This window comes from Purpureocillium lilacinum (genome assembly GCF_023168085.1).
Source record: "Purpureocillium lilacinum CBS 284.36 DNA, scaffold_1, whole genome shotgun sequence".
NCBI classification, from domain to species: Eukaryota; Fungi; Ascomycota; class Sordariomycetes; order Hypocreales; family Ophiocordycipitaceae; genus Purpureocillium; species Purpureocillium lilacinum.
Genome location: NW_027072111.1, coordinates 4,092,274 through 4,109,693, shown reverse-complemented (window position 1 = coordinate 4,109,693; position 17,420 = coordinate 4,092,274). Strand labels below are relative to the sequence as shown.

The following is a 17,420-nucleotide window of genomic DNA, read 5'->3' as shown; positions in this document are numbered from 1 at the left end:
ATCCCGCACATACGTCAATCAGTCAATAAATCAATCAATAAATAAATCTCGACTCCAGAAATACAAAAGATCCCGCGCGAGTGGGAAGCGGAACCTCAGTGTCAGAGAGAGGGGGCGCGCGCGGTCGTTGTGGGATGGATGAGTCACTCACTCGCTCGCTCACTCACACATTGCCAAGATCTGCGTCCCTCTCACCTTAAAGCTTAACCCCCCTGACTGAGGTTCTTGCAAAGCGGTAAGTATTAACCACGTCCGAATTCGTCCGGCGCTTGTAAGGGGGCCTAAGGACCCTCCCCGCAAGAGTACGAAATACGCGGTGGGTTCGCAGAAATGAAACATGCGGGGGAGAAGAAGAAAACGGTGAACCCAAAACGATGATGAGTCGCATCTTTCCAACGTCATCGTCATCTAGTAGTACCACGGTAGGTAGGTAGGTATGTACAGCACAGCAGCAGAACTCCAAGCGCGTTTCACTTCTTCTTCTACTTCCGCCTCTTGCCGCCGCCGCCGCCCTCCTCGCCCGCGCCCCTCTTGCGCCCGTTCTTGCGCCAAAACTCCTTGCTCTCGCGCTTCTCGCGCGCCTCCTTCTTCTCCAGGTTGTCCGCCATCTTCTTCTTGAAGGCGGCGCGGTTCTCGTCCTTCTTGGCCCGCCGCTTCGCCGCCGCGTCGTTGCGCACCGTCAGCAGCTGCTGCATCAGCGCCCGCGCCTTCTTCTCCTCGGACCCGGGCGCCAGCACCACCGCCCGCTTCTGCATGTACGTCTCGCGCTTCTGCTTCTTGGTCTGCACAATCTGCGACTTGTACGGCAGCTCCGCCGCCAGCGCCCGCGGCACCCGCAGCGGGTTGAAGTGCCGGTTCTCGCGCTCGATCTTGCGGTACTGGCTGTTCTTGAGCTGCGGCGTCGCCACGCCCTCGTCCCGCCGCACCTCGCCCGTGAGGCGCATCGGCTGCCACCCGACCAGGTTGGACGCCGGGTTGTAGAACCGATGCGGCTTGATGGGGTACCACGCCCGCAGAAAGACAATGTCGCTGAGCAGGATCTTGTCCTCAAACGTCGCGCGGAAGTGGCCCTCGGGTTTCGACAGCGCGCGCTTGATCTGACCACGCACGCCGGACACCGTCTTGATGGACGCGCCCTCAAACTTGGCAATCTCCAGCGACGAGTTGAACATGTCCTTGATAAAGGCCGTGTTCTTGAAGATCTTGTACGGCACACCCGTGAGCTTGAGCTTCTTGACAATCTCGGTCGACTCGTCCACGCTGAGCACCGTGCCTGTCGCAGCTATCCTGAAGCCTGGGGTCTCGGGCGAGAAGCTGTTGAAGCAGACAAAGCCAGTGTTGGGCGCAATGAGCGGCGCGTAGACGGTACCGAAGCAGTGCATGTGCTCGGGCGTGTACTTGAGCATGCGGTTTCGCGTCCGCGAGTCCGAGATGCTGTAGATGGGCAGGGTCTGGAACCGCCTCCAGCCCAAGGAGAAGATGAGAGGGTCGTTGGTCTTGAGAATCTTCTTGTGCCATCGATGCCGCTTGATGCGCACCTGCACGAAGCCCCATCGGTCCTCGGTCGGAGTCAGGCCACCCACGATGATGGGCAATATGGCGTTGAACTTGGTGACGAACTCGGCCGGCACGTTCTCGAGGACAATCTTGGCGTATTTGCCTGCCCGATATCCCTCGACGGCCGCCCGTTGCCGCTCGTCCAGCGTCTCAAACTCTTCCTTGTTGATGTCGAGCTGCTTCTGGATCATGGCCTTTTGCGCATCGTACCACTCGTCCTCGCCAAACTCTTGGATGTCGCCGCCTTCGCGCCGGGCATTGGCCTTGTCGTTGAGGAAACCTTCGCGGTCCTCCTCCTCGAAGCGCATCTTGAGCTCCTCTTTCCTCTTGGCGTTCTTTTCGCGCTCGGCGGCGATATCCTCCGCCGATGGTTGCGCGGGGGCCTCGGTGTCGGCAGCCTCCAGATCCTCAAAGACACCGTCGCCTTCGTCGCTCTCGTCGTCTCCGTCATCGTCGCCTTCATCGTCGTCGCCGTCCTCATCATCCCTGCCCAGTGAAGCAGTCGTGAATCTCTTGCGCAGCTTGTCGACGGTGTCCCTCTCGGCCCACTTCGCGGCCAGGTCCTCGTAGTCGTAGAGGGGTATTGACCTGTCCTCGATCATGTCCTCCTTTTCCTGTGCCGCCTTCTTGAAGAAGTCCTCGTCGTCCGAGTCCTTTTCAATGTCTTCCTCTTCTGACTCGCCATCGTCGCCGCGCCATCGCTTAAGCGCCTCTTCCGCGCTCAATGACGTGTCGTACATGAGTCTCGCCAGGTCGCCTGTGTGGTATGAGCGGCGCCTGTTGTTGAGTATTCTCGCCCGCTCAGTCAAGTCGTCTTTCCATCTCAGAGCAGCGGCCTCCTCATCGGAATCGTAGTCTTCGTCATCCTCCGCCTCGTCAAGGCCATCGATTGAGCCCAAGTCAGAGTCGCTGTCCGCAAAGGCGATGTCTTCGTCGCCATCAGCCTTTTCGGCATCCTTGCGAAACAGCTTACCGACCTTGGCTTCGCTGAACTCGTCGTCATCGACGTCTGAGCCCTCGTCGCCGCTGCCGCTGACAAAGCCCTCGTCATCCTCGGCATCTTCGTCGTCGTCTTCTTCTCGGTCCGCAAATCGGGCTTTTCTTTGAGATTTCCTGCCCGTGTCTTCCTCCTCGGCGATGGTTTTCAGCTTCTCGCCGCCAGAAAACAGCTGCACGCCTTCGTCCGTCTGACCCAGGAGCTTCCGCTCGGCTTGAAGTCCCACAATCATCTCCTCGCCTTCGCCACGCTCTTCGTCATCGTCGTCTTTGTCGAAGTTGAAGCCCTTCTCTCTTGTGATCCAGATTGCGTCGCCATCGATCTTCAGGCCGCTTCGGTCCGACATGGGAGCGTGGAGCTTCTTCTCCTTCTCGTCCAGTCTCCTGCGCCCAGTCTTGCCTGTGATTTTGGCGAGCGCCTGCTCCATGGCCGGTGTGGGGCACGGATCCGGAAGCACCTCCATGTTCGCGACGGTAAAGTCACCCAGTCCAGGGACATGGACACGCTGATCTTGTGCCGCAAAATTCGTGCCGCGCAAGTACCCCGACAGAACAATGGACCGATCGCACTTCGGGTCTTTCTCGATGTTGGCAGGGTGAGTGATGTCGCGGAAGCTGTCGATGATGGTGTATGGGTGGGAGTTGCGCCAGATGAGGGGACGCGGGTTCTTCATGACGGAGAGGAAGCGCGAGAGGTTGTGGATTTCGCGATCGGGGTATCGGCCGTTCATGACACCAGAAAGATAAAACAGATGCGCGCCTTGGTACAGCTCCGTCCAGAGCCGGCGCTTCAGCCGCTTCTTTGCGTCCTTGAGCGCCTGCGGCTTGCGGAACAGGTCGAGATGTGTGAGGATGCCAAAGACGTTGCCCGGCATGCCCGTCGAGGCCAGGACGTTGAGGAACTCCATAGTCTCCATCTCGAAGCCGTAGTTGCCGTCAATCATGAGGAGGACAATGTCGGCGACCTTGGCGATGTCGACCATGGCCTCGAGCTCGTTGGGGCACTCGATGAACGTCAGGCGCTGCTTCTTGGACGTGACGACGGTGATGGGACCCTGGGGGTCCGAGATGGTCTCTTTCGCATATCGTCGGATCAGGGACTTGAGGAGAGTCGTCTTTCCGACGCCGGGGGGGCCGACGATGGCGACGAGCCGCGGGGGGGCCTCATCGGGGAGGCGGTCGACCTGGGGGACATGGAAGCGCCGTTCTTTGATCTGCGAAGGTCAGCATGCACATTAGAGACACTGGGAAACATAGCAAGGCCATGCGTACATCTTGCGACCGCGCGGCAGTCTTCGCTAGCTTGCCCGGCTTGGAAAAGGCAAAAGCCTTGGGGTTGTGGTCTGCGACGAAGTAAGGTCAGCATCGTTGGATTCCTCGACTTCTCGTGCGTCCGGTGGTTCGCTCGGAAAACATACCCCCCGTGTGCTTCTGCTTCTTCTCCTTGGACTTGCGGTGCGGCTTGTGGACTTGCTGCTCCATGGTTGCGGTGCAGACAGCAAGTTCGCAAGGCTCCTCGATTCGCTGGGGTGGTCGGCGTCGTTTTTGTCTCTGCGCGAGGTTTGGCCCGCCGGCAGGGAAATTTTCTTGACTGCGAACTGGCGGTGCTTATCGATAAGAATTTTTGGTGGAGCCGGTGCGCATCAGTCAATCCGGCGGAGGATGGCACGCGAGCAGGGGTCCAGCGGGCGGCGCCTGCCCCACCACTTGCATTACACACACAGCACTTCACACACAGATCGAATTACCTGTTTCGGCGGTACGATTCCTCGACCTCTTTATCACCATCACCACGTTACGGCATTGCAATTGCAGAAACTCTTTGGTCATAACGTCTGCTTCGCTCGTACTATGTATTTATATTATTACTTCGCTCACAGACAGTGGTCCGGCTTCTCGTCAGGGTTCCCCCACCACGTCGGAAACGGATGCGACGTCCCGCTCGCACCGTAGACGGCAAAGGAGAGGATGAAGATGACAATCTGCGCGCCTCCGTCCAGCGCCGCGCCGATGAGATAGTTGTACTTGTTGTAGATGTTGGGCATCCGCCGTCGCAGCCACACCTGCGAGAAGACGCCCACCGCAATCGACGACCAGATCCACGACGTGGTGCCAAAGTAGGCCTGTCCCGCGCATGACGCGATGATGGCCGTGTTCAGGGGCACCTTGCGCACGCTGGGAAACACCTTGAGCAGGCCCCAGTGGAAGACGGGCAAGGCGGCGCCGATGACGAGGCCCAGGGGCACCAGGAGGTAGCGCCCGCGCGTGCCGTACATCTCCTTGGCCAGCGACCACGTGATGGCTTGAGAGTTGAGGCTCTGCATCGTGGAGCCGCTCCAGACGTTGTTGCCCTCCGGGTCGAGGAGGATGTCGCGCTGGTTGGTCACAATGGTGGTCATGACGGCGTAGTTGAGGCCCGCGCCGAGCAGACTGGCGTAGATTTGCGTGGCGAACATGACGCGGTGCGGCACCTTGGTGTACTGGCCGACCTTGAGCCAGTTGGACAGGTTGACGGCCAGGAGGATGACCTGGTGCGACCAGCTGGCAAAGTACAGGTTGGCGAGGGGCCGGCCGGGATGGACCGCGCCGGCAACCATCTTGGAAAGCTGGTTCGTGGCAACGCCCGTGCCGTACAGTCCGTACAGGATGCACGAGAAGGGAGCGATGGCGCCACCGAGCAGCAGCGAGATGATGTAGCCCCAGACGGGGAGGGTCGTCTCGCCCCTGATGTTGACGACGAGGCCGGCAACAAAGCAGAGGACGAAGAGGGCCAGGTACCACCACTGGGGCACCTCCTTGTACCGCAGCATGGCCTGGTAGTGGGGGTCGGGCTGCGTCTTGTTGCGGGCCTGCTTAAGCGCAAGAATCATGTCCTTGCCGAAGAAGATGATGACGTGCGTGATCAGTGCACCGATGGCGACGTTCATGGTGAAGTAACCCCAGACGGTGCTCGACGTCAACCATGGCAGGCCGACAGTCTCGAGCTTGGCGTTGTCAATGGTTCCCTCGTCGTTGAGGATGGATGTGGTGGCGAGCCGCGTGCCGTTGGCATGGAAGAGGGACGTCGACATGAAAGGAAACGTCTTGGCGCCCCATGCGTTGTTGTAGAACAGGCCCAGCATAGCGGCGTACCAGATAACATACCCGATCCAGGCGTTGAGCTGCTGCTTCAGGGGGAGCGCCAGGTACGTGCTCTGGATGTACTGCCAATCGAGCGAGAAGTTGAACAGCCCCATGCCCTCGTTAGACGACGCGCCGCCGAAGACGGTCGAGAAGATCTTGCGCGTATTGGTTGGGGCGTTCATAGACGCGAGGCAGAAGATGGAGATGCCGCCGAACCATGTCACGATGTACGCGGGGAAGATCTCCCAGATGGCAGCGATGCTGAGGGCCCAGCCAAACTTGATCAGACGGTCACGGTTGGCGCGGCGGTCGAAGTGCAGGTTCTGGAAGAGCACCACCTGCGGCAGCGTCGTCCAGTAGACCATCTCGGCGGGGTACACGATCAAGGGTCGCAGCAATCCGGCCAGGACGAAGCCGCAGAGCGAGATGGAAAAGGTGGCCAGGACGGCGGTGGAGGCCGTGACGGCGCGGTCGTAGAAGAGCCGCTCGACGGCGTAGATTTCCACTCCGGAGAGACCGTTGTTACCGGACGAGGCGATGAGGGACGCGACGACGTGCTCCTTGATCTGGAAAGGCTGTCCAAAGTTGAGGAAGCGTAGGGTGCTGCGCAGCCACCCGGGCTTGAGCCGGTCTGGGTTGGGCGTGAAGAGGGCCCATGCCTCGCCAAAGACGAAGATCAACACTGTAGGGCGCGGGGTGTAAGTATGGGTATAGCAGCTCACGGGGTCCGGGATGATTTGGAGGCAGACCACGTACGCTGCAAAAACACGGCAGAGACCTGCATCTGGACCGGCTTAAAGACGTACAGCATCGTGATGACACTGGAGAGAGCCGTGAAGACGGTTCCCAGGAAGACTGATCGGAAAGTCAAGGAGGGATCCTGGTCGTCCCGATCGGATATCAAAAACTTGGAGACGTCGAGTCCTGGAAAGCGCTTCGCGTCAGCAAGGAGAGACGAGCGACATGATGGACAAAGTGAATATGCGCTTACCATTGCGAATGACCGGATGCCCCTTGACATACACCACGTCCTCATCCTCCTGCTTCGAGTCCTGAGGGCCTTCCAAGACGTTGACGTCCGTCTTGTTCAGGCTCGCCGCCTTCTCAGTGTTGGCCTCAAACGGCTGCCACGCAGGCTTATCGTCGACATCGCGCGCTCGCGGGACATCAGGCTGCACCTCTATCGCGGTCGACGCGCCCTTGGTTAAGTCGGCCATGTTGGGCGACGATGCAGGGTCCGACCGCAGCCGACAACCCAGAAGCGCAGTTCGAAAGCCAGGCAGGGGGGGTCTTGCTGCTGCGAGAAGCGCACGCGACAAGCACAAGGTATTGGCGGGGGGGTTGACGTTCCACAGATGCAAAGCACAGCTGGGTGAGACACGGGACGAGGGTCCAACCGCAGCGACTTATATCATGGCGCGAAGCCAGTCAGTCCCTTGCTGCAGCGCGGCCAACCCACCGTCTGCGAAGACTTCTCTCGCACGATGAAGTGCCATATCCGTGGAATCACAGTGGGTGCTTTGCGGCAATAACGTGACGGCTGCGGGGAGCGCGATATGGCCCTCCCGACGTCTAGTTGATGATGTGATTTGCAACTGGCATTGCGATTGGAACCCGAACAGTCTCTGTTGGTGCTTGCAACACTCCGCATCTTGGGGGCAACCGGGGCGGGTTACATGACAGGGCTAAAGTTGGCCACATCCAAAAGTACCTACCCTTTTCGGGGCGGCATCGCGGCGCGACGCTCTGCGAGGAGAGAAAGGGGGGGGGGGCACACAGACATGCCCATGCCACGAATCTAAAGTCGCCGCGTTTTGCTGGGCTGGAGCTCGACGACGACGGCTTCATCCCCCCCTCCCCCCTCGCGGATGTTTGCCACAGGGCGGCATTCGCGGCAGCGCTAAATTCGCAAGTGATTTAGCAACCGTTGGGCGCGGGTCAGGCTGGGCCGGTTCATGTCGCGTGCGAGGCGGCCTTGGCCGAATCGTGAGTGTTTGTCTGATGGCCCGCGCCCATCGAGAGACATGATGGCCCGTCTTGCCTTCCCTGGCCAGGCGGGGCAGCGGATGGACAGACAGTTGGAGTCCCCCACGTGGATGGCCCTGGCAAGCCTGGGTCCGAAGGCGGGAAGAGCAAGCCAGCGACGGCGCAAAAAGGGGTCAAAGTGGGTTTGGTCGTTCGAGGGTGAGCACTTGGTCGATGTCGTGCTCAGTGCGGAGACTGACGGGCCTGCCTTCGATCGGGCAACTAACTTAGACGTAGCAGCCTTGACAGGGTGTCAAATCCATAAGACGGCCTGGAGGATGTTTGTGCCCAATTGACGGTGCATGTTGGTAGCACACGAATTGGTGAGACCAGACGACACGAGAACGGCGTGGAGTCGGTTGTGGCAGTTGTGGTCGTTGATGTCGTCGTCGTGGCGGCACTTGGCAAAGCGGGAAGGCGTTCGAGGGCGTTTCTTGGCCCGGCCACGGGAATTGGGCAACGAAGCGGGCTTGGGCGATTATTATTAAAAGCTTCCTGTCGGCATAATCCATGTCACCAGCGAGGGCCGCTAGCCGGTTCGCCGACGGCGCCTGTGCAAGCCACGCTCGACAAAATCTCCGACTGCTAATACGCCGCGAATGGGTTCATCCGCTCTGGTTCTGCAGGGCAGCCGCAGACGACGTACGTCAAGGATAGCTACCGCGAGCTGCCCTGGGCATTGCGCTGTGCCCGTCAGTATTATTTGTTGCGCAATGCGCATATGACGGGGCATTCAATTGTATGCACCGGCAACGCCAATTTCTCTTCATGGACCAAATGAAACATATTTTATAGGCATGTCGTGGAGAGAAAATGCTGGGGTGTGGCGATGACGACTTACATGACGGTCTTCACCACACCACATCCAGGTGTTGGGTGTTGAACCGCCATCAAAATATCCAACCCCCCCCCCCAAAAAAAAAACGCTACAAAGATTCGTGCATGTTTAATGAAGCGGCCGGAACTCTTCAAAGTCTCGGACAATCCGTTGCAGTCCCCCAAGTCGCGATCAAAAGCTTCTCACCGTCATGCCCCTCGGGGCTCAGCACCATCCCATCCGGGTATGTGCACTTCATGAACGTCCACCCGACGGCGGCGGTTTCTCGCAATAGTGACAATTCACCGTCCACTCCGCCATACGTCTAACTATCTTTATTCCGCGCGGACACATGGGTGGCGGGGACCTGCCGGTTCTCCGTTTTGCCGACAACCATTCCCTCAAGACAGCCTGATACTCCACGCAGGGAGAGCCCGGAACTGTCCTGAGGAACAAGGTGAAGCGGCAGGCCAGGCAGAGCCTGTATTCTTGGTTTACGTCGCACATGTCGAAATACGCCTGGGCGGGTCTAGGGCGAGCAGTTTCTTCTGGCCTGTTTGGCGACCGTGGAAACACCAACTGCTGGGCTATCGGGTGTGCTGCAAATGTTGTTACTGAAGAGACGTAGCGCCGGCAGGGGAGCCAGCTCTTGGACCTTTCTTGCGTGAGGGATAGAACGCCTCTTGGCTCGTTCTTGTCCGCGGACTCCTAGGGCCTTTGAACTCAAGAGAATAGGTGCACATGTGGAACGGGTTCACTACTCTGTCCAGGCAGAGGAAGAGGAACTAGAAGAAGACATCTGGAACGAATTTATAGCACCCATACGGCTCACTCCAAACCACTGACTATTGCCTTCAGCGAAGCAACCGTTTTCGTTTTTTTTTCTTTGCACGCAACACTCGTTACCACTCCGCACCACTCCATGTTCCGTGCAGCACGACCAGTCCGCAAGGTCAATCACGGCGCCGGCCAAAGTTGTGATTGCGGTTGCGCAAGTCCAGCTCTGGCTGCGCGTGTACGCGAGCAACGTACCCCGTATAACCCAGCGAGAGTGTAATTAGAAACAGCGTGAAGCCGAAAAGTGCCTGTCCAACTTGGTTGCTCGTTGAAGCAGCAAGAAAGAGAACCAGGAGGGGGGGCGTTAATTGCATGCAAGGACAATATCATTTTCTCTCCATGTATCCATTAGAATATAATTTATTGACATATCGGGGAGAGAAAACGTTGCCGTGTTGCGACGGCGACTTATACGGACCAGACATCTTCACCACCCCATGAGTATGTTTTAGTGTTTACATATAACCGCAACCAAACAACCAAAAAAATCACCACAGCAACTAACTTGTGCCAGTCAAGCGGTTGAAACTCTCGAAAACACCAAGAAGGTCTTATTGCAGCTCCTCTATATCGTGTATGAAAGCCATCTCACCCCTACAAGCCCCCGCGTGGCTTAGCATCCATTCCCCGGTCCCCGCGTGCGTATTACGGCCTGGTCCTCTTTAAGAACTTCCACCCCCCGGTGGTGCCACGCAGTTGAAGCAAGTCGGCGTCCAATAGGAATTGCGCTGTTCGACTTCTGGCTCGCGCGTGCATTTGGGCTCCGGACCCCGGCTATTTTTTGGCTTCTTTTTCCATTCTGCATGCGCGGCCACATAATCGGGGCAGTACTCCCCTGGAAGCGTCTTCAGGAGGGTGCTGACGCGGCACTGTAGGCAGATCCTGCATTCGTGGATTATTTGACACATGTCGGTCGGCTTATGCTGGGGTCACGGTGAGTGCGATTCTCCTGGCCTGCTTTTGCAGTTGCAGAGGCACCAACTGCTCAGTTCTATTTGGTGTGCTGCTGCTGTTATAAGTGAAGCTGTAGCTCGGGCAGGGAAGCCAGGTCTTGGGTCTTTCTATCGTGCATGGTAGAGTACGCTCTATCTCAGTCGTGTACGCGGGTACTTATAATGTGTTTGAGTTTGCCGAAGATGGTGCGGAACGAGTTTGCTGCATTGTCCAAGCAGAAGGCAAGAGAGAGAGGGACACTCGGAACGCCTTTATACTACACATGTAGCTCATTGCAAATCACTGACTGTCGCCTTGGGTGAAACAACGATGTATCATCCCTACACGCAGCATTCGTCGCAGTGACACGAGGCTCTCGTGTCACTCGCAAAGCAAGCAGTCCGTCAGGTCAGTGACGACAAGCGACAAAGTTGCGGTTGCGCAAGTCTGGTTTCGTTTCGTCATGCAAAGGAGCAGCGCAACCCTTTAGTCAGGGAATGTATAAACAGGGAAGGATAGAGACGGAAAACGCCCATCTAGCTTCGTTGCTCATTAAAGGGGTAAGAGAGAGAGGTCTGCGTCCAACGGCTACCCTACAGCGTGGGATATTGTCCACAACTTCGAATCAAGTTCGGAATAGCGAACATCCTGCTCCGTATGAGAAACAGTAAAAGCGTATCTGTGTACGGGAGAGTCACGAAGAACTGTCTGGTAACTCAGGAAATTAATTGCTCTTCGATCGAGTGTCGTGTCGCGCGAGTGTTGACTGTACGTCGTTGAGCCCCTGTGACAGGCTTCGACACGCCTCCAGAGGGAATTCAATTACACGAAACAAAGTTGTCGAGTAGCTTACGTATGCAGAATGAGTAGAATGCAGTGCCCCTGTGCAGGCATTTTCTACACCCGCCCTTATTTCCATGATGTCCGGCCGCTGCCGTGTCGAGCTTCCTTGTTTGGCAGGCGGCTGTCTGCCGGCAGACTCGCCCGATGCCTGCAGCATCGCTAATCGGCGCGCGTGGCCGACGGACCCTGAAAGAGCGATTGCCGGTCCTCAGCGGTGCCAGGAATGAATGCCGTCGATCATCCTACGTAACTTACATCGTGTGCGAAGAGGCACTTGCCGTGATGTTGATGGACAGCGGGATACGTTCGGGGACGACTTCCGCCGTCGATGAGAGAGCCTGGGACTGCTGGACTACCTGTCCCACTGCCTGCCACTCACCCGTGGGAGGAACCTCAACGGACAGCAACACCCAATGGCCTGACCGACCCGAAGCACTCTACGGAAGCCCTGCCAACCGAGCTCACCATCGGTGGGACGATGTCGTGCTGGCGCCTGGCCGCAGGCTTCCAACGTGCCGGCCGCCTGGTACTGGGAGGAGCGGATAATCAAGGCATACGTATTTCTCAAGGACCCCCAAAACAAGGGCTCCTCGAAGGGCATCCAAACACGACGCGTGCTTGTACGTAAGAACGGCTCGCATCGCCAATGCCCAAAAAATCACGACGCATCACATGCCCAGCCGGCGGAGGCAAAAGCTCGCTCACGCCCTGCAGCCCCTCCCTCCCCTGGAGCTCCTCCTCCCCATCGGCCCGCGACACCGCCCTTGGGGACGAGCACGGGATCGAAGCCATTGGATGTTTGCGATCGAGAGACGGAACGGTCGATGGGCGAGGCGGCGGCGGCAGCAGCAAGCGGAGCCTCACTCCCCCCCTGGGGCCGCCCCGGGTGCATCACCAAGCAGGAATCTGGTGGTGTTGCTGGCCAACGGCGCCGGCGATGTGGGCTCTCCCTCACCGGCCGTCAGACCACGGCGTGCAGCGCGTCGGTCGGTCTGCTGGTGGCTCCTCGCGGCATTGTACGTAAAAAAAAACGGAGAGCTGTCCGTTGAAGGCAGCAGAGGTGAGAAAGCTTGTTTTTTTCCTCCGTTCGTTTCGTGTCGCCTCTTGACACGGAGGATCCATCACTCAGTGGGCCTGGCCCGGCCGTGTGGTAGAGTTACCCAGCATGCCATGCCATGCCTAGCTGCCAACGGCCACAAGAAAGAGAAAGGGGAGAAGGGGGGGGTTCCACTTCCCGTCCGTGTCGTCGATGAGGCGACCCACGATTCCATCGCCATCGGCAGGACGTGCAGAGTTTGTTGGATGCCGCTCGCTGCCGGGCGTGGGAAAGTTTTTTTTTCTCCCTGTAAGGGCTTCTCTGTAAGTGTCGTGGTCTCCCGCGCCGGGAGCGGTACCCGTGTGGGTGGAATTTGGGGCCAGCCAGTGATGCGGTTGGTGGGCGCACGGGGCCAGCAGCGGCACACACGGCGGGCGCGTCGTGCGGTTGCACCTCAGTGGAGCCCCGCTGGTTCGGCGTGGCGCAGCCCCGTACGAGCCCCTCGAGCCCCGGCCGACGGGGGCCCAGCGGTCGGCGTGGGCGCCGTCTGGGCTCCGCCCGCCACCGGCGCGTGCGTTCCATGGCTGGCACGGCTGGCACGGCTGGCAACACGAACGCCCTGGAAAAAAGCCTGTCCCGCCTGTCACGCCTGTCATGCCTGGCAAAGGACTGGTGCAAAATCGGATCGGATGGGGGCGGCGGCGGTCTGCTGAGCGTTCCCGCCTCGGCGCCTAAATGTGCCCTGTAACACGCCCTCCATGGCCCTGTACGAGGCAGCACGCCCCCCCTCGTGACCGCCCGCCCCGTGGGTGGCCACAAGGCAAAGCGAAACTCTCGCGGCTGGCTTCGGATGTGACTCTTTGAGGGCGACTTGCAGCAACCAGCAGCACCTGCAACAGCAACGGCACGCCCTGCTGCTGCGCCCCACCACGCGCCGGGACTTGGATCGATGCGCATCAGTGCACTTCAGGTTGCTCAGGCGTGTCAGGGAACCTGGAATGGGAACACACGCAGTGGAGCCCGTTGACTAACAGCTCCAACGCAAGCACCAAGGCGACACTCCCAAAACAGGGCTGAAGCTGTCCAGAGACGGGCTGGGCTGGGCTGGGCTGGGCTGCCGCTGGCCGGAAAATTTTCAGCGGCCCAGGCCCGCCGCCAACGACAGTTTACCAACGTGCCAGCCCGCAGCCCAGGCCGTTGCAGTCACTTGCAGGGGGGCGTCTAATATTGTATGTACCCTAGGGCGGCTCGACACGTGGGAGAAGACTTTTCCTCTCGTCACACTCACGCACCGTCGTGGGCCCTGGATTGAACGCTGCCGCAACGACCAATGCCTCCGGCACGCCTCCCGGTGAAGGCTGCCCGTACCGCCGGTGAGGTGAGGCGACGACAGCCGCTTCTTTCCCGGCTACGGCCGCCGCCGCCGCCGACGCCGTGCCCCGTGCCCCTTGCAGTGGCGGCGGGCGATGGAAGGATGGAGGCTAGGGGGTGAGAATTTTTAGAAGCAATGGTGCCTGTTGGCTACGAATGCAGGCTTTTTCTCAGTGTCGCACGCGCAGGCGCAGATGAGGTTGCCGCTTGCACCTGTAGATGTGGATTCGTGCGATGCCATTGTGGCGCCGACGCGATCCGCTGCGATCCGTCCTTGGGAGGGATGATGTGAGTGCGGCCGACGATGGTGACAATTGGGCAATTGGCAATGGCGAGATGGGCGATGACGGTGGAGGAAGGACAGGGCAGAGATGACCCGAGTCTGGGAGGAGAAGCACATGCCTGATTACACGCCGTGAAGTCGCTTACACACATGCGCGGCGCTGATGAATCACACGCAAGCCACAACGCGCAGCCCTGTGACTCCAAGCGGCGTGGCGGGCAGTTCGCAGGGCCAAGGCGCCTCTGCCGTTGCGCGCGCCCTGTCGATCGCTCATCGTCAACGGACAGCAAGCCTCCCAGGCCTGCCAGCACGGGCAGGCACACACCTACGTACAGGGCTGGCCAAGCAAGCACCCTACTGGTGCCAGAAAAGCTTGGTCATCCCACGCCGGACACCACCGAGGGGCACAGCGCATGCGCCTGCAGCCCAGCGACCAGCGACCAGGGGGGGGAGGCTTACAGGGGGAGGGGGTGACGTTGTGCCTTGCGTGGGCCCCGCCGGCCGAACTCGTCACACCCTTTCGCGGCCCGTCTCCCGCTAGTTTTTTTCCTTTCTCTTCACAGGGCGCTGCGAGCGAAGCAGCCCGGCCTGTGGCTTGGTTAGCCCAGGTCCCTGGCCTGGCTGCGCTTCGGGTGCGTTAACCGTGAGACCATGAGTCAACCCACCCGCTTTGTCAGTCGGGGCCCCGTTTCGTCAGCCACCGCGCGGAGGGCGTGCGCGTAGGGGAGGAGTTGGTGTGTGTGGTGGATGGATGGGTGGGTTCGTTCGGCAACCGACGCCAGGCGACGGCATTCAGACACACTCGCACGACGACGACGACGACGACGTTGACGACGATGACAGGTGCCCGCAAAGGTAACGCGCCCAGCAAAAAAATGCGGGTGCAAGTTTTCAATCCCAACCCAAGCAGATACGTAGTTACGTAGTTACGTACCACCACCACCGCCAGTTCTGACCGTCTGTCTTCACGATGCTTGCTTGCCCTCCCTCGAGTATAAGAGCTCACGGGTGCCCTCCACCTCCAGAGTCTTGAATTGCCTTTCCATCATCACCATCACCAGCCTCCACAAGCTTCAAGCACTTTACCTTCTTCACAAGCAAACACTCAAAGCTCTCTTCAGCTTCTCTCTCACACTTACACACACCAACCACCGCAACCATAACCGCCACCACCACTTCCAACATCACCACAACCACAACCACACTCAAAATGTCCAGCTCCTCCGCCGCCGAGACCATCAACGCCTACGGGCCCATCTCCTCCCCCCACATCGTCTTCTCCGACATCTTCAGCAGCTCGCGCCGCAACTCCATGGCCTCGCACGCCACCGACTCGCGCAAGAACAGCGCCTCGGAGCCTGCCGCCGCCGCCGCGCCCAAGCACCACCACAAGAGCAACAAGAAGGCCCTCAAGGTCCCCACGCTCATCATGCCCTCCATCCGCTGGGTCAACTAAGAGTACCCTCGCTTGCAATACTCCAAGAACCTCACATCACCCTTTTCTCGCCCTCGCGCGTCTAACATGACACGCGCGGGTGCATAAAGGGGTGATTTTCGAACTACGACGAAAGAACAACACTCTTATTAATGACTACACCTTTAATGAGTGCGGGAAGGGCCGGGCCGGGGGGGAGTGACCCGTCAGCAATGGCGGTGCTCCTCCGCTCACCACCCACCCGCTTGGAATTCGATGGCGAAGGCGTTGCAGTGGCGGAGGGCTCTTTTCCTCCACCACTTTTCTTTGTGCTCTTATAACGACTTGACGGACCACATTGGAGGGGCTCTGATATGAAAAAACATCAACCCGAGACTTAAAAGAATGCTTGCTTTTTACATTTGTTTTTGCAAACAACACTCATGATACTCTCGGGCGAGGTTGATATAGAGCGCTTGGAGATTTTCCTTGATTAGTCTTAGAACATACACCCTGGCATACCAGGCAAAAGACCTTGAAGAGACACTGCATTTTTCTTCATCAACATAATAAGTTGACCAGTTCATTGTGCCGAGTGTCTGTCTACATGCACTTCATCATCAGCGTAACAGGCTCTCAAACTCATTGTGCCGAGTGCCCGTCTAGAAGCTGTCGTTGAGAATGTCCTCGTTCATCTTGACCATTGTCGGGCTGTACTCGGACGACTCCGGGTCCGCCCCCGCGTCAATCAGGATGTCATCAACGATCCGCCTGCTTGCCTCCCGCGCTACAGTCGCGACATCTCGTTAGCATAACCAATCTCGGTCAAAAATCGCAGCGGCAAGCAAGCACTCACCTGGCGTCTGCAGCAGCTTCGACGGCGGCAACGCAAACTGAATCGTCTTGGGCGGGCTCATCCCCGCGTACAGATCCGCGTCCTCGTCCTCGCCGTCGCTCTCCCAGTCAATCTCGTACTTTGGCCTGCGCCCGCCCTCTGCCCCTCCCGCCGCCTCGCCCGCCAGCGCGTCCCGCGTCTTCCTCGCCGTGCCCGGAGTCTGCACGCTGACGCCAGGGGTGCGTGGCCCGCGCTGCGTCGTCGCCGTAGCCGCCGCCAGCCGCTGCCGCGCGTTGCTCTTGAAGGGCGACATGAAGGCCTCGCTGCGCAACGTCGGGACCGCCATCTCGGGCGACGACATGGGCGAGTCGTCGCGCCATGAGGGCGCCGCCGCCGCAGGCGCTTTCCCCTTGCCGCCGGCGTCGCCCATGGTGGGCTTTTTCAGCGGCGAGATGCGATACGCAGGCTTGTGCGGGGTCGCCTGCAGGCGGTAGTTCTTGTCGAGCACGCGGTGCAGGAGCGGGTCCTTCGGCCGCTGCGTCGACTGCTCGAGTGTCCTGTCGCCGAGCGCGCCGCCCAGGCCGCGCGGCGTCATCGACATGTCCGGCAGGCGGGCCGTACGCTGGGCGAACAGCACCGTCGAGTCCTCTTCGTCGTCGTCGTCGTCTTCCAGCACCGTCGTCGCGCCGGCGTCCTCTTCGTTGGCCATCTCCCGCTTCAGGGCCTCGTACGGCGACTCGAGCGGCGACAGCTGCGCGCGGATCGTCTTGGTCGCCGGTGGACGAGGCGTGCTCCCCGTAAGTTCCGCGTCGTCCAGCAGGGACTCGTCGCCGTGCAGCGTCGACTGCTCCGCGGGTGTCATCGTGCGCGTCGCGTCGTCGTCGTCGTGTTGCGCCGTGTAGTCTGCCGTCGTGTCGTCTCTCATCGCCGTGCTGTCTTCGGCCACCGAGGACCCGTCGTCGTTGGCAAGTTCCTCGTAGCCGGAGAGTGACACATTGGCGGATGCCTCGAAGAACTGCTTCCAAAACTGCACGATGCGCGTTAGCAACCTGCTTCTAGATGGTCCTTGAGGCGGATTGGCCGTGCCTTGGACGCGTCCCAGACGGCGCGCGAGTGCTCGCCATATTGCTCTACCAGTGGCAGAATGCTCGTCGTCACGATTCTGTGCGCTTTGCTAAAGTTGTGGTCGATTTCTGCACGAGACTCTGGTCAGCCGACTCGCTGCATTCGCCGGGGGTATTCAACTGCGACGTGCCTTGCAGCGTCAGCGTGATGGATTGCTCCAACTTCTCGAGCTCTTCCGTCAGCGACAGGTTGCGCGCCGCGACGCTCGGTCGGGCCATTGTGCAG

The 17,420-nt window shown here is 59.4% G+C and overlaps 4 protein-coding genes across 4 annotated transcripts; 1 reads left to right on the top strand and 3 right to left on the bottom strand.

Moving 5' to 3' along the window:
- Positions 1-482: 482 nt before the first annotated feature.
- PLICBS_000944 (glycoside hydrolase 2 (Mannanase, beta-galactosidase)) lies at positions 483-4,035 on the bottom strand (the record flags this gene model as incomplete). Its single annotated transcript, XM_018317997.2, has 3 exons — positions 483-3,767; positions 3,826-3,896; positions 3,972-4,035. 3 exons carry the CDS (start codon positions 4,033-4,035, stop codon positions 483-485), a joined length of 3,420 nt encoding a protein of 1,139 aa, XP_018183522.2.
- Positions 4,036-4,427: 392 nt separating this feature from the next.
- On the bottom strand, positions 4,428-6,893 carry PLICBS_000943 (uncharacterized protein; the record flags this gene model as incomplete). The annotated part of the gene is made up of 3 exons (XM_065599687.1): positions 4,428-6,358; positions 6,433-6,600; positions 6,668-6,893. The coding sequence occupies 3 exons, from the start codon at positions 6,891-6,893 to the stop codon at positions 4,428-4,430; spliced, it is 2,325 nt and encodes a 774-aa protein (XP_065455759.1).
- Positions 6,894-15,031: 8,138 nt separating this feature from the next.
- Positions 15,032-15,277, top strand: PLICBS_000942 (uncharacterized protein; the record flags this gene model as incomplete). The annotated part of the gene is made up of 1 exon (XM_018317999.2): positions 15,032-15,277. The coding sequence occupies one exon, from the start codon at positions 15,032-15,034 to the stop codon at positions 15,275-15,277; it is 246 nt and encodes an 81-aa protein (XP_018183524.2).
- Positions 15,278-15,897: 620 nt separating this feature from the next.
- On the bottom strand, positions 15,898-17,413 carry PLICBS_000941 (DASH complex subunit ask1; the record flags this gene model as incomplete). Its single annotated transcript, XM_018318000.2, has 3 exons — positions 15,898-16,022; positions 16,092-17,097; positions 17,270-17,413. 3 exons carry the CDS (start codon positions 17,411-17,413, stop codon positions 15,898-15,900), a joined length of 1,275 nt encoding a protein of 424 aa, XP_018183525.2.
- Positions 17,414-17,420: the final 7 nt, after the last annotated feature.